We start from the raw sequence: 26,072 nt of genomic DNA, 5'->3' as shown, positions 1-26,072 counted from the left end.
CTAGTGCATTTATTCACCATGGCAAACGTTCAGGCTAACTTACATTTCATTCCAAATGGTAGAGGAGGTCAGTACTTGATATTTAGGTGCAGAAGATTTAGCATCAAGACAAGGAGAGCAACTTCTATCCACTGGAAGTGTTGACAGAAAGATTGCCGAGCCACAGTCAACACCAAGATGGAATACTGACATCTTACAGAGGCGAACACAACCATATTGTAGACAACAGACAGATTGCCATCGACAAGTTTGTCATCAGTTTGAAGGACATGGTCCATCCAAACCTTTAACAGCATCAAACCTGCACTTATATCGATTTATATAATACGGATATGAGGCGATGTAAATTATTAACATGTGTCATGTAAAACTAAATTAAACGTGTTCGATCAATATTCTGGCACAGTCATTCCTTAAATTAAAAGGTTTCAGAGTTTACAGGAGTGGGGGTGGAGTTTGCAGGGGTGCGCTACTCCACCCCTTGTTTTTACAGTTATTGATCACTATCATCACAATGATCAACTCTTTAAGATCACTTGGAAACAACAGTGCGTATGATCTCAACATAAAGATGCAATAAAATAAGTAGGAACACCGCAAGTACTTACTTTCCATTCAAGCTTGGTATACAGAACTAATGCAAGGAAAAGTACAGTAACTTAAACTAAACCATCACAGACAAACGTTGAATTTTACGAGCGCTTCATCGACTTATTTCGCGTGTGAGTGAGAGAGTATTGTTTTACGCCGCTTTTCGCAATATTCACGGCAAGGGAAACCAGAAATGGGCTTCACATATTGTACCCTTGTGGGAAATCGAACCCGGGTCTTCGGCGTGACGAGCCAACGCTTTAACCACTAGGCTACCCCACCGCCCGACTTATTTCGAGCATGACATGGTAAGTTGGTTGTTTAACGCAACACTCAGCAATATTCTAGCTGTATGGCGGCGGTCTGTAAATAATCGAATCTTGACCAGACAATCCAGTGAGCAACAGCATGAGCATCGATCTACGCAATTGGGATGCGATGGCATGTGTCAATCAAGTGAGCGAGTCTAACCACCTCATCCAGTTTATCAGAAATTTTTTATGTGATGCTAAGACCACGTCAGTGACAATACATACTTTGATGTTAGTTTTATTCTTTTGCGATACCAGCCCCTGTGATTTCTACTGTATTGAATATGATGTTGTGTAAAATCTTTTTATGTTTCATAAACGGAGATCAATCCAGTAGTACAAAGTGGCCCAGCTTCTCAATATTTAGTGCCAGCATGACGACTTATACTGAACGTGATCACATCATTACAGCTGTATTCAAGCGGGTGAAATTTGGTGTGGAACTGGGTTTACACTTTCTCAGTAACAGTGTGTGCTGGTGATTAGGTGCCTGAGTCTGAATGTCTGGGTTCGAATCCCGGATGGGAATCAACCTAACATAAGTAGAAAATGTCAGGAGACTCAAACATTTTGGATAAACCTACAAATTTGGCTTAACAATTATTATCCACATCCATTGAAATTATCAAAAACATGATTTGGTTTGGTACTCAACATGAAAATAGATTACTAAATCACATCGTCATTGCTGCAAAGAGACATATTCACTTATGCAGTATTAAAAATATGCTTCCAAATCTAACTTTCTATATAAAAACTCTAAAAGAAATATTCTTTGTGGAAAAACATATATCAGCAAAAAATAATAAAATAAATAATTTCCATCATAAATGGAGCCTTCTCTCCCCAGTACTTAGATGACTCAAACTGTATTGACTTGTACCTGACATCATCTGTACATTATCTATTTAATGAATTATGCATGTTTATAAATATATTAATACAAAGATATCTCACCTGTACATCACGTAGCCATATTAGTTTAAACCGTACGTATCATGGCTTGGTATGTCTGCAATATTGTAATCTTGGGAACCAATAAAAAAAATTAAAAAAAGTAGAAAATCTGTACTTTACTGATAAAGCGTAACCCCCATATATAAATATCCCAAAAAAGAAACGCATATGCGTTTTGTATTTTATACAATATAACAATTACCTATTGTGTTCAAACAATCGTCAAAATAGGTAACAAAAGTGTTGATAATATGATTTTACACAATTGCACAAGTAAAAAATCGACTTGATGATTTTGATGAGATTTCTTACAAGGATTAAAAACACATCGCCACACATCGCCACACAACAAAAATCACCTTCCAGTTGAAATTGTGCAGCAAAGAGCATGCGCTGTCTGGCTATAAACTCCATATTACTTTCGGATTTCGGCATTCGTTTTGAAGGAGTTTCAAGGTCAAATCACTACGCCACGTCTTGACGCTGCGACACGGAACATCGCCATTGAAAGAATGCACGCTGGAGATTACCAATCTTCTTTTGCCAGGCGTCTGAATGTTAGTCTGAGTACGATATCACGGCTTGCAGCTCGTTACAACCAAACATGTATAACAAATGACCGTCCCCGTACAGGCAGACCTCGAGTCACCACTGCAGCTCAAGTACTACATTTGCGTGATGACGGGTGAGAGCACAGCAGCCAGGGTACGTGGTTACGGAACAGGCAGGAGACCCGACGTCGGGATCGTGCTACGTCGTCACCATCGCGCTCAACGTCTTTGTTATCTAAAATTATCCACTTGGTTGTATAGACATTCCCTTCTTCTAAACTGATGTAAAAATTCATGCACTAAAGTCTATTTGTGGATGAGTTATACATGTTTGAAAATATAACATATTCGCAACAGATTTCTGGCCTATGCGTTTCTTTTTTTGGACAGTACATAACACGTGTCAGATTTGACCACTTTTTAAATGACATAGTGTCTCAATAGCTTCTTATAAATGTAAGCCTGAGAAATGTTTTGTTTACTGCTGCTTATGGCCTGACTGTTCACACATGTGTACAGGTACATATTATAGCTGTTGAACGTTGAATGATTAGTTATTTATATAAAAACAACCCTCCGGGGTGAAAACATTTGATTTTGAGTAACCTTGAGACTTTTGTTTATTGGTTTGATTAGTACCATGGCGATATTCTAATCATATTCACAGCGGTCTGTAATATATGGAGAGTACAGAGCAGGCAAACTAGCGATTGATATCATAAGCACAAACCCACATCCAAATAATCGCCCCATGTTGCCGCTGACCTGATTCTAACACAGACCAGGCCATATGAATAATAGCGAATCTCAACTACAACATATCGATGGATAGTATACAGACGCACGAGTGAGTGAGTTACGTTTTACGCCTTTAGCAATATTCCAACAATATCACGGCGGGGGACACCAGAAATGGGCTTCACACATTGTACCCATGCAGTGTGCGAAATAGTTTCCAAATTTTGCTAGTCTGTCGGGCTAGCTGTGCCTGATAATTACTAGCCCACAAAATTCACTAGTACCAAATTTGAATAATATATAGACACGAGTTTCATCATTAAGCTGCTTATATGATGAACATTTTTATCAGACCATAATTGCATTATTTAAAAGTGTGTTGTAACTTAACAAGTCAGAGAGAGTGCTATATTTACAAAATGACCTCATGGAAATTCACTAGCCAGTCGGGCCAGTGACTGTGGAGATTTACTGACCCGACTGGATTTTTACTAGCCACGGGCTAGCGGGCGAGTGGCTATTTCGCACAGTGTACCCATGTGGGGAATCGAACCCAGGTCTTCGGCGTGACGAGCGAAAGCATTAACCACTTGGCTACCCCACCACCTCACGGACGCACGAACCCAAGGCCCACTGCACATACAATATCCATGTATGATTTCGTCTTGTCATTGAAGAGAAGAAGCAACATGTGACCTTTATGCCCCTCTACAGTCACCTGAAGGCCGATCAGTACCTGAACTGAAACCGCGTGATAAAAAATGATAACGTTTAACGCCAGACAAGTCTAAATTTCCACAGCTTCGGGGTCTCTTAAAGTGAAGAAAGTCTCAGGTCCCCTTTTCATTATATATACATTTTTTTCGGTAAAATATGTTCATATCAGAGACTAGTTGCTAGTCAAATGAAATGCATACTTTGCATTTTTTGCCTTTACTGTAAGTACATTTTAATATCCCCGAAAGGCCTGTTTTCGCTTTGTAAGTACTAGAACACTTTCTTCGTAAATGGTTAATCGGGGTATCTCGTGATTCAACGAGGACTTTAGTAAGAGCTTTGAGGCCTACATACTGTTGTTTTATCAAAAGATCTTAGGTGCTGTGATACAAAGCGATCTTAGAGCTAAGGTGATCGTACCGCCACTACTTCACATACACCGTCGTACGGCTGGGGTTGTTTTGGACGACGGCACTCAGATTCCTACACGTCATACATACTTAACTCATTCACTAGATTCCTGAGCGTTTTGCATCAATGATGGGGCGGCGGGTCAGTTCAGTGGTTAAAGCGACGACAACCTGTGTTCGATTCCCAACCAGGATATATCCATTGAAGCCCATTTCTGGTGTCCACCGATCTAACGGTTCGTAAATGTGTCACAAACGTCGTAAAATCATTGAAAGTTGCTTAACGCCGCACCAGTAAGTTTGTAGTCTGTCTCACAGTCCCTGAACTACATTATTTTCCCTAATGCCTAGCCTTCCCTGCAATACTAAAGCCCTAAATGAAGCAAGTCTAGATGTCCTCAGGTCCTGAATCTCCCAACTCACTGGGCCCCTCTTCAATTTAAATGGGTTTATTTGTTACTATATATATTACTTTGTAATTATATACGGTGGCGGTGGGGTAGCCTAGTGGTTAAAGCGTTCGCTCGTCACGCCAAAGACGTCGTGTCGTTGCGAGGATTAACGATTGAGATTAAAAATTGAGATGACCCCCCGGGGGACTCACAATGCTTCACAATATAAGATTTATTGTACTGTTTGTGACGCCCGATATATTCCCAAACATAACGGCGGTGGGTTAGCCCAGTGGTTAAAGCGTTCTCACGTCACGCCGAAGACCCGGGTTCGATTCCCCTCATGGGTACAATGTGTGAAGCCCATTTCTGATGTTCCCCCGCCGTGATGTTGCGGGAATATTGCTAAAAGCGGCGTAAAATCATACTCACTCACTCACACTATACATGTATATTCAGGCGTTAGTCTAGTAAGTTTGTAGCTATTCCAAATCATCAACACGACCGGGTTCGAATCACTGTCTACTGAAAAATGCATATCTACATGATTATTTCTCTATTTTCATTCCTTTATAACTTCGAATATATAACTATTGATTAAAGTTCACAACTAGGGAACGTCTCCCAATGTACTTTTTACCAGTTGAATCCAGGTGGTTTTATAAAACTAATATTCTTTTAAATATTCATGGACATGTCTTAGAGACGTATATCGGACCTACGTACCCAATATTCCGATGTTACAAGATGCGAAACACCGCCAGCCGTCACACATACTGGGGCTATCGAACGAACCACACACGCAACGTGCGAATTCTCGCTCGCCATTTTGAATGACTGCGGAACCTATGGGAGTAATGAGGATGTGCCGAGGAGTGAATCCGTGGTACAGGAGGAAAACCTGTCCAATCTGGACACTGCTAATTGTGGGGGTTGTTGCGTACGTCATCTACACCGAGAAACAAAACATGGCCTTGAGACAGACCATCATGGAACATATTCCGGTAAGCGTACCTCGGGTTAACGCGACCACATATTTCCATATGATTAATATTTGATACACTCTGTATGTGTCTGTTCAATACAAGTAACATTAGGGCTCATTTTGGTGATAGATATGGCGGAAATTTATAATTACGCTTGTGTTACTCGGTTTGATTTTGACGTCTTGTTTGAAATACGCTTTTTTTGTATCTGTTCTGATAACTATTTCACCATGCCGTGTTACATTGTAGTAATTATACAGATTGAATTATATACATTACAATAGATTTAAACCATTCCCCCGTTAATAATATTAATATATTATGTTCATAACTCTTTCAAATTATGTATAAATATGAATATAAACATAGGAAAAGCAAGATTTTATGGATGTCAACTTCTTTATTGTGAATAACACAATAACACTTTATTGTGTTATTCAAAATACAGAAGTTGACATCCATAAAATCTTGCTTTTCCTATGTATTCCACTTCTAAATGCCCTTCAAAGATATGAATATTAACATGATATTAAAAACATAACAACATAAGTTGGCACCAATTCACAATTATAGTCACTAAAAAAATGTGAATGAAAGTTGTCCCGTTGTTATAAATAAAACACGGTTATGTATATACAAGTAAGTTAAAGTTCTGTTTTACGATGTCTACTTTCATGAACGCTGGTAGCTGAGAACACACATTTCCTTGATCATGAATTCTCTATCAGCAATCCATATTTCGCCTTTCAACAATGGTAACATCTGCTGCCTAAAGCTCCACACAATGTCGATACTTATACACGCAGTGCATTCCAAAAGCCGCGGTGGGTGACAGCGGGTTGATTTGACCCGGGACAGTGGTTCAGTTCTTTCACCTGGCTCAGAGTCAGTATCAAAGATGTTTACAACTTTATGTAAAGCACAGGCAAACTATAGCGCAAATAGGGATGCGCAACAGAGAGAAAAATGATCATATAGGAAGACTGGTTATTTTTCTCTCTGTTGCGCAATCATATTTGCGCTTCAGTTTGCCTGTGTTTAAAGGGCCACTGATGCAGAGCAATTTCCGTGGACTGGTTGTTGCTTTTGTTATTGTTTTTCGGATGATATCCCAGAATTCATGACCTCTGCTGCGCCACCACCATGCGCAATTGATAGAAAACGTATAGACTGATTAACAAAGATGAAATCTTTTTTACTCGATAATCTTGATGTTGTTGTAAAATTATGTAGACTGTGATGAATAATTTGGTTTCTTATAAAAAAATATTCCCTTTGATAAAAATGCTGATTTTGATGTCAAATTTTGATTTCATAGTAATGTTGACTTTATAAAAATGTTAACGTAAATGGATGTAGAATTTGATTTAAGAAATAGTTTGACCTTGAATTTGGTGAGAAGCCTGATATAATAGCATTGTTTGAAAGTAAGAGTAACTAAGTACATGGGGAGTCTTGGGGAGGGTAGTAAGCTTGGGTTCACTACTAGTCAATCTTAATGTTGTATTAAATGGCATTATTTTGATAACAAATGAAAACATTTTAAGTTTAACCATCTGCCAGTGGTAAAAAATGTTAGGACTGAAATAACGAAGTCAATGTACGTCTTTATATTTTGTCTTATAATCCTAAATAGTTTATTTTCATATTTGTATGCATTTTGAAACTTAATAAAATACACACGATCTGCTTATACTTAGTGAATTTATAACATGACTGTAATATCTAGACGTGTATCATATTTCACACACACGCCCTAAGTGCAATCTAGTGTATGTTGTCGGTCTCATTACCTTTCACGGCAAAAAAATTATTCTGTTGAATGCCATAACAAATAGATTAAAACAAAATGCAAATATTAAAATTAAAACAGACTAAAGTTATAGCAACAATATCAGGCAATTACCTTGTTAGGGGAATGTATCCATCAATATCCACATAAAGTAATGAGATGCCATTCATCTGCAGCTGACAAAGAATCCTGTTCCATGTCATGTGTCTTTTAACGGTCTAATATGCGAAAAAGTGATATATCGTTTCAGGTTTTTGACATAGGTGTATCCTATTGGTCACCCAAGATAGCACACCTGGCAAGTAATTGCATGATGTCCGCCATTAGTTAGCCAATAATGAGCTACCAATAAAGGTTTTGGCGATTAATCCTTTGAAGGAAGGACGTTGTTTTTACAAAGAAACTTTACGACAGGGTGTATTAAGTATAGATTAGTGAATCTACATCCATAAACACTACCTTTTGACAAATCCGCTGTGCGGGATAAAAGCAATTAATCAATCAGCGTGTTATCGGTTAATCCTTTGATCGATGTTTGTTTTGAAACTCAGCTGATAATTCCTCTTGCTGCACTTCCATGCACATATTACATAAGATGTAATACATTTGCCACATCAGACCTAAATTTATAATGATGAGTATTTACTTCAGACACAAGAAATACCAAATGGGAACGTTAGTCGGGTAATTTGAGTGGCGTTATCACTAATTATACCTGTAATAAATTCATTAACTGACCATCAAGTGAATGATGACAAATAACATGTGTAGTTTTACCACCAAACAAGGGTTACAGCAAGAGAGAAGTAAAATCGCTGTATTGCATGCAAGTGTGATTGTCTGAAAAATCCTTATGGGCCGACACTGTTTTGACGATACGAACGGATCGAACTTCATTGTTACATAAGAAATATATATAAACATTTGCTGTGTACTTATTTAGAAACTGTATATACCTATGTACCTAAGTACAATTTCAGATTTGTTTTTGCAATGGCAAAGTGGGGTTGTTTAGTTTATGGATTCAAATAAATCAAATGTGTGTTTTTGATATCATAGCATACGTAATAGACATCATATTTTTACATGATTAAATATCGAGGTAAAAAACACAGAAATAGGATCAATTTGGATCAGTCACTATACCATCCAAACATTTATAAATCTGAAAATGCCTACACTGCTGGGATACTTTATTACAATCAAACAAGAACTGCCGGGGATATTTTAAAATAACGGCATCTGATGGACATCCGCCCTTCCTAATGTCCCACTGATTAGGTTGAAGAAATTCTGCCAAGGTGGACAGTAGCCAAGTCCGGTCGAGGGAGCAGGGGCAGGGGCTGACCAGTTTGCAGCTAGGTTTCGTAATTAGACTGTTGGCTGGAAACATTAATCACTCTGCATCAGTGGCACTTTAATGTAACGACTGTAACTGTATGTTTTTGTACTAACAAGTTATTCAGACACATCCCCGACGTTATTGTATTGTTTTAAACAGTCCTTTATTTTCAGGAATGTCAACTGTTGTATTAAATTGAACCAACTATGATTCATATTCTGTATTACACTCAAGTGAATGATTTTAAACTGGCTGAACATGTGTCGCCAGTTGTCGAATCAGCACAGTATGTTTTGAGGACCTGTAAAATCGACCTCAGCTAAGGCGACATGTGTTAAAATGGTTTGAGCCAAACGTAATAGATATTTTCGACTGTCATTATATTCTTTAAAGTTTAGAAACTAACGCATAACTAAAATTAACGCAAGCTCAGCAGCATTGTGTTACCCATAATTTCATTCATGTCAAAGGATAAAATGACTTGATGTAAAAACCTAACAAACAGTAAGAAATATATATATGTCTCCTTGTTTTATGCTTAATTAAGCCTGTTTTCAAAATGAGGGCTAGTGGGGTAGATCAGTGGTTAAAGTGTTCGCTCACCGCGCCTAATGCCAGGGTTCTATTCCAAACATTGGTACAGTGTGTGAAGCGCATTTCTGGTGTCCCCGTCCGTGGTATTGAGCGGCTTATATCTCAAAATATGATATTAATTGATAAAATACTTTGTCGGACCTTACGAAATTGTAAACGGGGGTACATTTTGCATTTCAAGAACAGTTTGGGACCGAGCCTGGCGAGCAGGAGAGGCAGATATTCCGTGAGCTACTGTCGCGGGTGACTTACTCAATAAAGATGCAGAATACAAGGAGTTATGACTTCGTTTTCATAAATATACTGAGGAAAAAAAATAAGGTATAACATGAAAGCACAAGTGTTCCTTTATTTGTATCCAGGTTTCTTCACAAGCTATGCGATACAAAGCTTGTGAAGAAACCTGGAAAAAAATATATAAAGGAACACTTGTGCTTTCATGTGATCCCTTATTGTGTTCCCTCAGTATATATTCCTAAAAAATTGTTTTGTCAAAGTCGCATAGTCAGGGTGTTTTAAGTCAGAGAAATCCTTCGGGGAGGCTCTCCATTTCCTTATAGGAATGGACTGATACCTACACTTTCACCAATACAGATCGTATTCACGGTGACTCGAGATTAGAACAAAGGATCATATCATCAACTCAAGGGACACAACTCCTCACAGCGTATTGCGGCGCAGGAGACAACTTGGCCGTCTGTGCTACAGTGGAAGCTATCCGGTGCATCTAAATGCGGACGAATATCTATGTCAGAATTATGAAAAAATATATGTAATATATTTTACAGGGATATGTGCACTGATGCCAGAATCAATGCAAAGAACAGAATGAAACATATTCCGTTCGGACTCCGTTAATCCGAACTCTTAACATTCAGGACAGTAACTGGACGGCACCATCTACAAAATGGTGTGGTGTTGGTAGGTGGTGCAGGGGTGCGCACCCCCCAACCCCCCACACTTTTCTCTTGAAAGTTTATTGATAGACCATTGAAACTCGCGTGAAAATGAAGTGTGCACACCACCCCACCCCCCTTTCTTAAAAGTGCGCACACCCCAAACACACCCATCTCAAAAAGCTGTATCCACCCCAGCTTTATAATTGGTTGTTGATTGGGGGAACATATAAACACTAACACTCGGGGACTGAACTGATCTTCAGCAACGGGACAGGCTAGTTGTAAGACGTCATTCTCTCCCCAATACTTGATCGTTTGATATAACATCAACCACTGATTCACCCTACTGAGTGAGTGAGTGAGTTTAGTTTCACGCCGCACTCAACAATATTCCAGCTATATGGCGGCGGTCTGTAAACAATCGAGCCTGGACCAGACAATCCAGTGATCAACAGCATGCGCATCGATCTACACAATTGGGATACGATAACAGGTGTCAACCAAGTCAGCGAGCCCGACCAACCGATCCGTTTAGTCGCCCCTTGCGACAAGCATGGGTTACTGAAAACCAGTGCTAACCCGGATCTTCACGTTTGAAACACCCTACTGTTTGGTCCGGACCATATTATGTACAGTTTGCTGCTATATATACCTGGAATGTGCCTGTGTACGGTGTTAAACCAACAAACAAGCAGTATTATTTCTGTATGCGGTGTTAAACCAACAAACAATCAGTATTATTCCTGTATGCGATGTTAAACCAACAAACAAGCAGTATTATTCCTGTATGCGGTGTTAAACCAACAAACAAGCAGTATTATTCCTGCATGCGGTGTTAAACAAACAAACAAGCAGTATTATTCCTGTATGCGGTGTTAAATCAACAAACAAGCAGTATTATTCCTGTATGCGGTGTTAAACCAACAAACAAGCAGTATTATTCCTGTATGCGGTGTTAAACCAACAAACAAGCAGTATTGTTCCTGTATGCGGTGTTAAACCAACAAACAAGCAGTATTATTCCTGTATGCGGTGTTAAACCAACAAACAAGCAGTATTGTTCCTGTATGCGGTGTTAAACAAACAAACAAGCAGTATTCTTCCTGTATGCGGTGTTAAACCAACAAACAAGCAGTATTATTCCTGCATGCGGTGTTAAACAAACAAGCAGTATTGTTCTTGTATGCGGTGTTAAACCAACAAACAAGCAGTATTATTCCTGTATGCGGTGTTAAACCAACAAACAAGCAGTATTATTCCTGTATGCGGTGTTAAATCAACAAACAAGCAGTATTATTCCCGTGTACGGTGTTAAACCAACAAACAAGCAGTATTATTCCTGTATGTGGTGTTAAACCAACAAACAAGCAGTATTATTCCTGTATGCGGTGTTAAACCAACAAACAAGCAGTATTATTCCTGTATGCGGTGTTAAACCAACAAACAAGCAGTATTATTCCTGTATGCGGTGTTAAATCAACAAACAAGCAGTATTATTCCTGTATGCGGTGTTAAACCAAACCAACAAACAACAAACAGTATTATTCCTGTATGCGGTGTTAAACCAACAAACAAGCAGTATTATTCCTGTATGCGGTGTTAAACCAACAAACAAGCAGTATTATTCCTGTATGGGGTGTTAAACCAACAAACAAGCAGTATTATTCCTGTATGCGGTGTTAAACCAACAACAAAGTATTATTCCTGTATGCGCAGTTATTATTCAAGCAGTTATTCGGTGTTAAACCAACCAACAAACAAGCAGTATTATTCCTGTATGCGGTGTTAAACCAACAAACAAGCAGTATTATTCCTGTATGCGGTGTTAAACCAACAAACAAGCAGTATTATTCCTGTATGCGGTGTTAAATCAACAAACAAGCAATATTATTCCTGTATGTGGTGTTAAACCAACAAACAAGCAGTATTATTCCTGTTAAACCAAATTAAAACAAACAAAAACAAGCAGTATTATTCCTGTATGCGGTGTTAAACCAACAAACAAGCAGTATTATTCCTGTATGCAAGGTGTTATTCCTGTACCAACCAACAAACAAGCAGTATTATTCCTGTATGCGGTGTTAAACCAACAAACAAGCGCAGTATTATTCCTGCATGCGGTGTTAAACAAACAAACAAGCAGTATTGTTCCTGTATGCGGTGTTAAACAAACAAGCAGTATTATTCCCGTGTACGGTGTTAAACCAACAAACAAGCAGTATTATTCCCGTGTACGGTGTTAAACCAACAAACAAGCAGTATTATTCCTGCATGCGGTGTTAAACAAACAAACAAGCAGTATTGTTCCTGTATGCGGTGTTAAACCAACAAACAAGCAGTATTATTCCTGTATGCGGTGTTAAACCAACAAACAAGCAGTATTATTCCTGCATGCGGTGTTAAACAAACAAGCAGTATTGTTCTTGTATGCGGTGTTAAACCAACAAACAAGCAGTATTATTCCTGTATGCGGTGTTAAATCAACAAACAAGCAGTATTATTCCCGTGTACGGTGTTAAACCAACAAACAAGCAGTATTATTCCTGTATGCGGTGTTAAACCAACAAACAATCAGTATTGTTCCTGTATGCGGTGTTTAACCAACAAACAAGCAGTATTATTCCTGCATGTGGTGTTAAACCAACAAACAAGCAGTATTATTCCTGTATGTGGTGTTAAACCAACAAACAAGCAGTATTATTCCTGTATGTGGTGTTAAACCAACAAACAAGCAGTATTATTCCTGTATGCGGTGTTAAACCAACAAACAAGCAGTATTATTCCTGTATGCGGTGTTAAACCAACAAACAAGCAGTATTATTCCTGTATGCGGTGTTAAACAAACAAGCAGTATTATTCCTGTGTGCGGTGTTAAACCAACAGTACACATACTACACGCACGTTTGACTATTTCTGTGTGCGGTGTTTAACAACAAAATATACACTTGGATATGAACTTATCGTTGTTATAGTAACAAAGACTCTACTGCCGGTAAGTCGTTTTCACATTTGTTAGTTTGAGTCAGAGAGATTGGATTAATGCCACTTTGAAAAACATTTCTAGGTGGGGAATTTCAACTTGAATTTGAAATTAAAAACCCGCATTACAAGCAAGTCTCCCAGGAACGAAAGCTATGAAATACACAATGCCATTTTAAAAAGTGGTCAAACGTAACATATGTTATATTTGGGATTACACTTTCTCAATAAAGTACAAATTCTAGTACTTTGTGTATTTCATAGCTTTCGTTCCTGGGAGCCGTGCCAATTAACACTTTTCAGAGGGGTACACAAAGTCCGCAGTCTAGACAACCAGTTGTCCGACTTCCATTTTGTGGAAGCCGCGGTGGCTGAGCGGTCTAGGCGTCTGACTTTTGTGTGCTGGCGATTAGGTGCCTGACTCTGAGGATGTGGGTACGAATCCCGGATGGGACTCAACCCAAAAAGTACTAGGATTTGTACTTTACTGAGAAAGTATAATCCCAAATATAACATATGTTACATTTGACCACTTTCTAAAATGGCATTGTGTATTTCTTAACTCCCTTTGTTTATATAGTTACTGTTTTTGTTTGTGTTGTAGAACATTTGCCAAAACAAATCAATAATCATTACTTATGTTTAACTAACTGAAAGGTTGTGTTAAAACAATACTGTATGAGTGTGGTTTTATTTACTCTTTCCTTTTCCTGCAGCAACATGGCGGCGGCGGGGGTGGTTCAAAGGTCGTCCAGCAAGGAGGTGGATTCTGGGATACACACGGGGGGAAGGAACTTGCAGTTGGCCAGGGAAAGGTTCGTGTAAGGCGACCATTTCGTGAGCCTGTAGACTTGGAAAAACTCAATCAGGACAGAGAACCTCCTGTGAATATTGCAGAGGAGGAGGTGAAGGTCGAAGCAGATATTGATACAAATAAACATCTCGGGAATGTAGTCAAAGTGGATGACGTTATTGATATAGATCATCAGGAAGAAGACGTTCATGATGAACATCAAGATGTACCAAAGCCAGTACACCCAGGTAATATTCCCGAGATCAAGGACGTAAAACAAATCATTGAGGTCAAGGACGAAAACAAAGTTCCTGAGGTCAAGGTCGAAAACAAAGTTCCCGAGATCAAGGACGAAGTTAAGGCTGTGCAAAACAACATTGAATTTGAAAAGGCGAAACAACCAGTACAAAACATTAATAAAGAGCCTGCGATGCATAAAAATGAAGTAGCAAGGATAATCAATGAGGACAAAGAGAAAATTGCTGCTCTGAAAAGAAAACTAGAATTTGCCAAGAAGGCTAACAACGTTGCTCCGCCTGGAGCTGCCGGCGTAGTGGACGCAGCACTGCCCGACAAAGCCACCCTCAGCACGTGGAGCCATGCACGAATAGAGTCCACGTTCCACAAGTAAGAATTAAAAGAATTTTTTTCATGTAAAATTATTTTATCAGAATGCAAGAAACGACGAATGTATTATTAATTGTACACAAGAATTGAATATCGTTATGAATATTTCTACATGCATGCAGAAAACGCTTGAAAGGAGAGAGAGAGTGTTCTGCCGGGAATCTTTGTTGAGAGGCATGTTTTAAAAGTACAACAGTAACCCTGACTCTGTATCATACTTGCTATTGAGGTAGGTGGAATAACTATATTTAGCAGTAAACGCTCTAGTTATGAATTAAATAATCTTAGTAGAGCAAATGGGCACAGACATAATGAAGTGTTTAACTGTTTGTGGTTGTCTGGAGTACCGTACGTCAAGGTAACATAACAAAAGAAAAATTCAACTCTAAGGTCAAACAAACAAACAAACAAACAAACAAACAAACCCAACATTTCATTCCACTAACATTTCTCGGGCGTGCTGAGGTTGATATGAAAATTGTATAAAATAAATCGTTACTGTCATATCCTTTTCAGCAAGCGATTTTTAATAAGTTTTCTTCATGAAAGAGCTAAAATTATAACGTTGTATATCTTTCTTCGAAGATCTTTGCTGATCGAACATATCATATGTATGCATATGTTGTTACAGAGTATGGCTGGATTCGAACACTGTGTCTTGAATATATATTTAGATACAAGAGTGTGAATGTGTTATGTGTGTGAGATGAATGTGATGTCTGTTTTATTGTTATTTGTTTTTAAGTATATATTATGCAAAAGGTCTCTCATAGCCGATATGGTAAATAAAACAAAATTGAATGTATTTTATGTATTTTCACTTTGCATTGTATGTGGTGAAACTTAAATAAACAACCTCTCTCTCTCTATGCGAAATTAGAAAACAATTCTGAAGGATTCTTTAACCGAAGTACTTAAAGCTCTGATTGGTTTGCGGAATCGGGTGGTCAGGCTCGTTGACTTGGTTGCGTATATCGATGCTCATGCTGTTGATCACTGGATTGTCTGGTCCAGACTTGATGATTTACAGACCGCCGCCATATACTAGTAGCTGGAATATTGCTGAGCGGGCTGTAAAACTAAAACTAAACTAAACTGATTGGTTTGTCATTTTTCGCGAAGGCGAAATTGCAAATTTCTGTACAAGGGGCGTAACTCTGTAAAACTACCATGGCAATCACCATCTGCTCTAACAAAAGTCCGTGGTACGTTTCCAGTGTGTTGTATGTCAGAATGTAGTCATTGAAGAGATCGTAAAATCTAAACGTAGATCACCAGGTCAGGCAATATTCAACAAGAATTGTTACAGTATATTTCCTCGGAAAAATAGAGCTATTAATTGAGCTAATAATTATGTATGCGATGCCAGGTAGTTGTGAATTTCAGTCTCCCATCTGTTGTTTTCAGCTATGTCATCGTACCACAGACGGAGTGTGCTATAATCGCCCACATGGGGAAGAAAGGGCACGGGGGTTGGGACGTGTGCCATGCAGACGGGTACCGTCCTGAACGACCATGCTTGATGTACTCGTTTGGGTAAGTGTGGAGGACAGACACTCATTATACAGGTGCGTCAGATACATAATAATACATCAACAACATCATCAACAACTGGTACTTCTACTACTACCACCACCATCACTACTACAACTACGACTAGAGGTGGTAATGTCACCAAGAACTGTAGCTATTTCTCATCGTCTGGGACTACTGCGTTTTGATATCTATCGTAAGTCTTTTGTGACGTTCTAATCATCTGATTCTGTTACATACTACTACTACTACTACTACTACTACTACTACTACTACTACTACTACTACTTCCGGTTACTACTGCTACTACAATTTCTGACTACTAATACTCCTACCACCACCAACTACTATTACTACTGCTAGTGATCTACTGCTGTTATTATTACTACTACAACTGCTACTACTACTATTACTACTACTACAGGCACGTGAAGATCCAGTTAACAACTACCTATTAGAACTATTTTAACAGTCCCTGATGACAGTGAGATACCAGCTAACGAGATGGGGTCAGGCCCGGTGACTTGGTTCTGGTACAAATGATACCTGGACCAGCGCCATATAGCTATAGCTACCTGTCAATATCACGTCAAATCCAGCTAACAACCCATCGTTATACCCGTCAGACTGTTAAAAGCATCATTGTTTACAGTTAACTCTGTATGTCTATCTATCTAGTTATCTATCTATCTATCTATATCTATCTATCTATCTATCTATCTATCTATCTATCTATCTATCTATCTATCTATCTATCTATCTATCTATCTATCTATCTATCTGTCTGTCTGTCTGTCTGTCTGTCTGTCTGTCTGTCTGTCTGTCTGTCTATCTATCTATCTATCCTCAGCAACATCTATATTTTCCAGACAGCAGTGTGTGTGTCAGTATTGAGATCATTTCGCTCCGATGCACACATACATCAATCAACGTACATTTTTCGTGCAGCCCATATTGTATCTCTTTATGTTTTGAAAGAACCACTGTGATTGAATAAGTACTTTTGGGTCAGTAAGTTCGGTATGAACAGTTTGAACAGTATTACCAGCTGGGTAATGGGAAATGCTACTGGGAAGCCAGGAAATGCTTTTACATAAGATCCACTTAAAAATTAGAAGCTGACTGGCTGACAACTAATTTCATACAAAACGCTTTGAAAACCAAGGCGTCTCTGTTCATACAGTTGGTTCACAGGGTAAAGATAAAAGGGAATTTTGTTGAATTTTTCAGATTCGACTCAGACTTTTCGTTTGAGGACGACGTTGCTAAGAGATACGGATGTGAAACTCATTATTTTGATCCAAAGTGAGTATTATTACATGCGTTACAAAACATACTGTCTGGATTATGACTGCTCTCAAGCAAGCAAATAATAAGACAGTATACAAAAGTATAACGGAATTGGGATCTGAGGCTTGATGACTTGCAAAGTCATATAGCAATATTGCAACACGGAAATGATTATAAGCTATTAAAATACCAGGTTGATTATTTTCGTCTGTTGACCCGAGAGACGTACATGTACAAACGTATGTTCACAGCTATAGCTGGCTCACAAAAAATATATTGGTGAAGTCGATTTCAAACTAGAAAAGTTGATCAAGTGATACAAAGACTCGAAAATATTTTGATCAACTGAAGGTGGCTGTACGATATATGACATCACTACCAGTGGTTGCAACCAAGAGTTTGAGCCAAAGCAAAGTCGTGATACATAACGTTGACTATGATGCTGATGTAACTGAAATTGTTGATGAACTTTAAGGTCAGAAGGTCATACAAGCTATTGGGAGATAAGGACAAGAAACCACTACATTTGTGTTGCTGACATTTGCCATTCCTCGCCTTCCTGAACGTATGTCCAATCATTTCGTGCTCGTCTTTACGCACCACTGGTAATAAGGTGTTACAATTGTCAACTGTTTGGCCACATGTCTTTGCGGTGCAAGAGTAAATATCCTGTATGTACAAGATGTAGTGGGGACTTGTAGGGTTGATGGTGTGTCAAGGTGTGGAAGAAATCACAGTGCTGAGTACCGAGGCTGTGAAAACATAAGGAAGCAGTGTCTTCTTTTACCGGAGACCAATACCAAAACCAAGGGTTATGTCAGTTTCAATCAGGATAGAATTATGAGCAATCCAAATGTCACAAATCCTCATTGGGGATTTGTACTTCAAGGAGCATAAGTTGCCTAAGTTGTTTTTGAATCAAATGCTGTTGAAAGTTTCTTTGACGAAACTAAATATGTCACAGCGATTAATGTTCACGTCACTGGAAAACCCATTATAAACTATTATATGAAATTGATGGAGGATGGTTATGATCCTTATTTCCTTTGTTGAGATTTTAATGGTAAAAATGTTTTGTGGGGAAGTTTTATAATGGAACGACTACAGACTACAATGGAACGGTTGCTGAAGACCTTTTAGATCATTCAGAAATGGCGATTTTGAATGATGGTAAATTGACCAAAGTGGATTTTGGGCCATGGGTATATTCTTCCGATTATATCATCCCCATTAGCTTCTGAATGTAAGTGAGATTTATTTCAAAGAAGTAGGTAGTGATAATCAAGTCCGCTTAGATCTTACGAATATACACGTTCCCGATGGAAATTTAAACATGCAAAGCGATCGTAGTGTTCTTCTCTCTGTGGGAAACATATAACATCTGGAATGATAAACAAAGCCGTTGATGTTTCGAATGATAACATAATGTCATTACTTCACAAATCTTTGAAACATCCCTTGCAACCATTGGAAAATCGCCAAGTAAGCGATCTACTCTCTCAAATGATGAATGTAAAATGACAAATAAAGAAAGGAAACGAGCTCACAATAGGGTTTGCCTTACTTCACTTCACTGTGATCTGGATGTGTTCATAAAGAACTGCCCAGGCAGGAGTAATTATAATTAATTATGCATTATCATCTATTTTGTCCAAAGTCAAAAGCATCGAGGGTACTCCTTTCAGTTGTCCAATACCTGGTATAGGCACTGACCAAAGTACTGTGACCAATTTTCAGAAGGTTAATGCACTATAAAAAGGCAAAATGTTCAAATGGATTTGTTCGTTTCTTGTTCAAGTTCGCATTGGTCAATATTTTTCTGCTAGGCGTTGGTTCGAACTGCTATGGTATACCCGATTTTTATATCTGTTGTGTGTTCAGGCTAAATGACCATCTCTCAGTATTTGCTGCTGAACATATGGCTAGACTTCATGTCCCATAGAGACCCGTGAAGGTCCGGGTTAGAATGAACCCATGCTTGTCGTAAGAGGCGACTAACGGGGTCGGGTGGTCAGGCTCGCTGGCTTGGTTGACACATGTCATCGGTTCCCAACTGCGCAGATCGATGCTCATGCAGTTGATCACTGGATTGTGTGGTCCAGACTCGATTATTTACAGACCTCCGCCATATAGCTGGAATATTGTTGAGTGCGGCGTAAAACTAAACTCACTCATGAATATGATCATGAGGCAGTCACATTTACTGTTCGAATCTGGTAGCAATAGATCACGAAATAACATTGTATATGACATATTGAAGCTGGATCCAAATTTAAACTCAAAGTTTTATAGAGTGGATCCCAGCTCATGTTGGGCTGCAGGGAAATGAGAGCTGACCAACTTGCAGAATCTGAATACAGAATACAGACCCCCAACTAAACGGTTTGGTCTCCTTTTTAGTAAAATCAGTCACTTCAAGCTGGCAACAGTTGTGGGATGCTGGGACAGCTGGCCGACACATTCACACCGTCCGCCCTTCTGTTAAATCAAATTAGAATGTTCGTCGACGCAAGGACCACAAGGAAGTCATAATTACTAGACGTCATCTTGGACACAGTGGATTAATGCTCACAGCACTATCGCTGATACAGGTGTATCCCCTGTATGTATTGTGTCTCGAGACTTTATCTAATTGAGTGCCCAGACTTCAGTCATACCAGATTAAATTTAAGAAGAGCAGTAATGGAGAAAGAAAGCTCAGTTTCTCTACACACGTGGGACCAAACATATTTTATGCCTCAGTTCAGCTGGCAGTATTAGACTTCGTGACTGCATCATGAAAATGATGTAATATAAAAATCTCATATGTTTATTCATTTGTAATGATTTTCAAGCCATTTCAACGTTTGACGTTTTGTTTGATCTGCTTTTTAATTTTAAAATTAAGATGCAGAATACAGAATACAAATTAAAATTAAAATTAAAATTAAGATGCAGGTTGGTGAATCTTTTCATTGCTATTGTTCAATGTGCTATTGTTTAAAGTCCTTTGATGTAAGTGAGTTAGGTTTACTCCGCCAATATTTCTAACAATCACGGCGGGGGACACCAGAAATGGGCTTCACGCATTGTACCCAGGTGGTAAATTACATCCGGGTCCTCGGCGTGACGACTGAACCACAAGGTTACCGTACCGTCGATGTTGGACGCAAATAGACCTCTAATGGTTCAAGTCGCCCTAAAACCCCAATGCCATATCATACTGTGTTAAGCTGTTGTACGCAAGGCGAAGCACATGGGTGCGTGCGTAATTTGATTGTAGAATGCGTGCTGATAAGATCGGCCGGTGGGGTAGCTTAGTAGCTTAAGCGTTCGCTCGTGACGCCGAAGACCCGGGTTCGATTCGCCATATTGGCACAATGAGTGATGCCCACTTCATTTGTCCCTTACCGTGATATTGCAGGAATAGTGCTAAAGCCACATAATACTAAACTAACTCGGTCACATTCGTAACTACTCGCCTCTTTCCGTGACCTACAAGAAGGCTTGCCGGAATGACACGAGTAGTTACGAATGACTCGATCACTGACAAGGATCTGACCTTGACCCGCGTCTGTCGACTGCATGGCGGCGACGGGCCATGGCGACACGGGTTCGACTTGAGATTCACGATTAGTTTGTGATTCGTAACTATGTTATCTTTCGTGCAATCAATGTCGCCATGGCACTGCTTTGTTGGGAAAATCCGGCTACATACAGATTTCATGTCTGATACTGGTGAAGTCTCAGTCCTTGGACCATATCAATTTCCTTTCTTTCCAACCCTTTCTGTAATGCAAAACCTACCATTAAGCAAGCTTAGATTTTCCTTAGGCTCTCAATGCTCATATTGTAATCACAAGAGTAATTTGATTCATTATCACAGACTTGGTGTTGGCCTAATGTTTATATCGGAAATGAAGTAAGCCTGATTTAGAAGTATGAGTGATGGTATCATTTAATGAATTTCATAGCAATATTTCAGCTTTGGGTGAATGGCAATCACATTGGCTCGTAATGCTAAAAACTCCCATCAAGGTATGTAGTGTTACTAACGGCGTCTTAAGCACGGGGTCCTTTTATATAATGCTAAGACCCCCTTAGTGACAGTACATACCTTGATGGCAGTTTTTAGCCTTACGAGCCCCTGCGTGCGCAAAATTAAGCTTTGAACAGTATAACCGTGTGTTAGCTTACAGTGGGAGTAAAACCCGAAGTTTACCTCTTGGCTGAACCCACCCGTGAAGGTCCGGGTTAGAATTTTGATCTTCAGTAACCCATGCTTATCGTAAGAGGCGACTAACGGGATCCGATCGTCAGGCTCGTTAACTTGGTTGACACATGTCATCGGTTCCCAACTACGCAGATCGATGCTCATCCTGTTGATCACTGGATTGTCTGGTCCAGACTCTATTATTTACAGACCACCACCATATAGCTGGAATATTGCTGAGTGCGGCGTAAAACTAAACTCACTCACTTACTCACTCTTGGCTGAACCCACAAGCAGAGACATGTTTCTGACTATCCTGCTCTATAGATCAAAGGTTCGTCTCCCCTGTCACCCCTAAGACGCCTCTTTCTCTGAGAGTACCGTGTCAACAAGATCTCCGTTTATCGTGACAAGTGAACGCGTTTATATGTGACACGTTTTATTCTTAAACCTTAACCTTCCACGCCATAATGACAGTTATAAGCACATACATAATTACACTTTCCTCTTCCCAGGATGAAGATAATGGACGGGCTGAAACGCAAATCGGGAGTGACCATCCACGCTCTCACGCTGTCCTCGGACAACGGCCGAACACCAAGCGGCTGGAAGGTTCGAACTCTGGCCACTGTCAAGAACGAATTGTTCCATACTGAGGTAGGTGATTGATCTATAAAGAGTCAAGTTTAAATAAGAGTGAATGAGTGAATCTGGACGAGACAATCCGGTGATCAACAATATGAGCATCAATCTTCGCCACTGGGATACGATGACAAGTGTCAAGCAGGTAAGCGAGCCTGACCACCCGATCCCGTTTTAAATATGGAACTAGGTATATGATGTAGGTGAAGTGTGAATACGGAGATGTTTTGGTAACTTACTATAACTGCCTCTCGTTGAAAACAAGACCCGTGAAGATCCGGGGTAGAATAGGTCTTCAGCAACCGACCCGTGAAGATCCGGGGTAGAATAGGTCTTCAGCAACCCATGCTTGCCACAAAAAAGCGACTATGCTTGTCATAAGAGGCGACTAACAGGATCGGGTGGTCAGGCTCGCTCACTTGGTTGACACATGTCATCGGTTCCCAATTGCGCAGATCGATGCTCATGCTGTTGACCACTGGATTGTCTGGTCCAGACTCGATTATTTACAAACCTCCGCCATATAGCTTGAATATTGTTGAGTGCGGCGTAAACTAAACTCACTCACTCACTCGTTCAAAACTAAACCCATTCATAAATCAAAACACTATGGCATCGCTGTCATATGTGTGTCCTCTTACACAGTACCCCGTCAATCTCCCCATCCTCCAATACAGGGCCTCGTCCATCTCCCCATCCGCCAATACAGGGCCCGTCCATCTCCCCATCCGCCAATACAGGGCCCCGTCCATCTCCCTATCCGCCAATACAGGGCCTGTCAATCTCCCCATCCGCAAATACAGTACCCCGTCAATCTCCCCATCCGCCAATACAGGGCCCCGTCAATCTCCCCATCCGCCAATACACCACCCCGTGCATCTGCCCATCCAGCAATACACTATCCCGTCAATCTCCCCATCCGCTAATACAGTACTCCGTCAATCTCCGCATTGGCCAATACAGTACCCCGTCCATCTCCCCATCCGCCAATACAGGACCCGTCCATCTGCCCATCCACCAATACAGGACCCGTCCATCTGCCCATCCACCAATACACTACCCCGTCAATCTCCCCATCCACTAATACAGTACTCCGTCAATCTCCGCATTGGCCAATACAGTACCCCGTCCATCTCCCCATCCGCCAATACAGGGCCCCGTCAATCTCCCCATCCACCAACACACTACCCCGTCAATCTCCCCATCCACCAATACAGGTCCCGGTCCATCTCCCCATCTGTCAGTCCCGCCCATCTACTCATCAACCAACACAGCGTGCCACCCATCATCCAACACACACACAACTGCCCATCCAATACAGTACCCAGTCCATGTGCCCATCCTCCAACACACAACCCGGTCATCTGCCCATCCTCCAACACACCAACCCATCCATCTGCCCATCCTTCAATGCACCACCCATCCATCTGTCCATCCTTCAATACATTATCCATCCATCTGCCCATCCTTCAATACACCACCCATCGATCTGCCCATCCTCCAACACATTACCCCACCCCATCCATCTGCTCATCCTCCAACACACCACCCCGTCCATCAGCCCATAATCCAACACGCAATCCCGTCCATCTGCCGCTCGTCCAACACACCACCCCATCCATCTGCCCATCCTCCAACATACCACCCCATCCATCGGCCCATCTTCCAACATACCACCCCATCCATCTGCCATCCTTAAATACAGTACCCTGTCATCTACCGATCCTCCAACATGCCGTCCCATCCATCTACCCATCCTCCAACCCACCACCCCGTCCATCTTCCCATCTTTCAACTTAGTACCCCATCAATCTGTCAATCCTCCAGCTCAGCGGCCCGCCCATATGCCCATCCTCCGATACAGCACCCCATCCCATCCATCTGCCCTTATTCCAATATAGCACCCCGTCCATCTGCCCAATCCCCAACACAATACCCCGTACAATAACATATTATACCAAAATAAGAAACCTTTGCCTGCGACGCCGTAAGAAATAATATGAGGATGACTTGTACAGTGCCATAGAATACCCACAAACTGGTATGAACATTCCTCTACTGGTTTACTTCATGCAACTTCCTTATTCCCCATAAGCAGCTTTATCGTAATCCTGTATAGGATCCAAACCATCCCCTTTCTCCTTTTCATAAAAACACGAATTAACCAGTTCTGACTTCATGTCACAGGTTATCAATATACTGAAAGTGGATATCGAAGACAACGAATGGCGAGCGATACCGGAAATGTTCCAGAGCGGAGTTATGGGCAAGGTGAAACAGTTTCTTCTCGAGATTCACGTCTTGTCCCAAAGTAGGACAGAGCCGACCCAGGAAGAATACATGAACTATCTGATGTTGATGCGAGATATATACATAGACGGTTTCAGAATTGCACGTACGAATGCTGATAACATCCAAATCAAATCCAATTTTGGAGAACAAAGACCTCAGACCTATGAGATCCTGTTTTTGAGGGTTTGAGAGAAGGCGCGGTCCTGGATCTTCGGAGTGAGTACGAAGAGGCATCCCGATTCCCGGTTTGCATTTGCATGAACTTTTAAACCCGGGGTATTTACTTGAAGTCTTAGTCTTCAATACAAAATGTCCTGTGTGAGACTTTCGGGAGTAGATGTTCATCACAGACACTTCCATGGATATTTGGCTGAAGCACTGTGTTCTAGTGAGGATAGAACGTAGCAGGGAAGCGATATAAGTTGTCAATCGGATTGGTGTGGGACATGAACGAAAAGAGATGGCACATCAACCCACCCTACTTGAGGGACTGTTGGTCAACGGAATTATCTAATTACGTAATTATTTTGGAGGTTAGAATTATGCACGCGTGTTTGTAGGAGGCATAACAGCAGGCGAAGAAAACCAACTGACTTATTCCCCCTTTGTCGTTCCATTTCGGAATCATCGCAAATATCCGGAGAATGTAACCTTGAATGATGAATTCGAGATACAACATTGCGGTTGGTATGTTGCAAATGTGTCGCAATCAGTTCTGTGAGTTAGTGAGTTTAGTTTTACGCCGCACTCAGCAATATTCCAGTGATATGGCGGCGGTCTGTAAATAATCGAGTCTGGACCAGACAATCCAGTGATCAACAGCATGAGCATCGATCTGCGCAATTTGGAACCGATGACATGTGTCAACCAAGTCAGCGAGCTTGACCACCCGATCCCGTTAGTTACCTGTTATGACAAGCATGGGTTGCTGAAAATCAATATTCTAACCCTGACGTTCACGGGTTATTGTTAAGTACTTAATCATAAGGCGGCATATTACTTACGGCATAGTTACCTACCACTGTTACTCTAAAGTGCAGGGCAAAACATTGTACAAACTTGAAAATTGGACTTGACCTTTCTTTTCAATTTTCTACAAGTAACTCTAAAAGACAGTTGAGTACATCCTGGATTAGTGAACAGATGGACAGGGTGGTGTATTGAAGGATGGGCAGATGGATGGGGCGGTATGTTGGAGGATAGACAGATGGACAGAGTGGTGTATTGAAGGATGGGCAGATGGATGGGGCGTTATGTTGTAGGATGGGCAGATGGACGGGGTGGTGTGTTGGAGGATGGGCATATGGACAGGGTAGTATGTTGGAGAATGGGTACATGGATGGGTTGGTGTGTTGGAGAATGGGTAGATGGATGGGTTGGTGTGTTGGATGATTGGCAGATGGATGGGGCGGTATGTTGGAGGATGGGCAGATGGACAGGGTGG

At 40.6% G+C, this 26,072-nt stretch overlaps 1 protein-coding gene across 1 annotated transcript; it reads left to right on the top strand.

Annotated features, from left to right (window-relative positions):
• The first annotated feature begins 5,457 nt into the window (after positions 1-5,457).
• On the top strand, positions 5,458-25,072 carry LOC124283922. Its single transcript, XM_046719959.1, has 6 exons — positions 5,458-5,671; positions 13,976-14,679; positions 16,087-16,215; positions 17,443-17,517; positions 22,210-22,351; positions 24,524-25,072. The coding sequence occupies exons 1-6, from the start codon at positions 5,501-5,503 to the stop codon at positions 24,815-24,817; spliced, it is 1,515 nt and encodes a 504-aa protein (XP_046575915.1). The 5' UTR covers positions 5,458-5,500; the 3' UTR covers positions 24,818-25,072.
• Positions 25,073-26,072: the final 1,000 nt, after the last annotated feature.

The sequence above is a fragment of the Haliotis rubra genome, unplaced genomic scaffold (assembly GCF_003918875.1).
Source record: "Haliotis rubra isolate DU_JTF1 unplaced genomic scaffold, ASM391887v1 Scf325, whole genome shotgun sequence".
In the NCBI taxonomy this organism is placed as follows: domain Eukaryota; kingdom Metazoa; phylum Mollusca; class Gastropoda; order Lepetellida; family Haliotidae; genus Haliotis; species Haliotis rubra.
The sequence above is the reverse complement of the archived record's forward strand: the minus strand, read 5'-3'. Positions and strand labels throughout refer to the sequence as shown.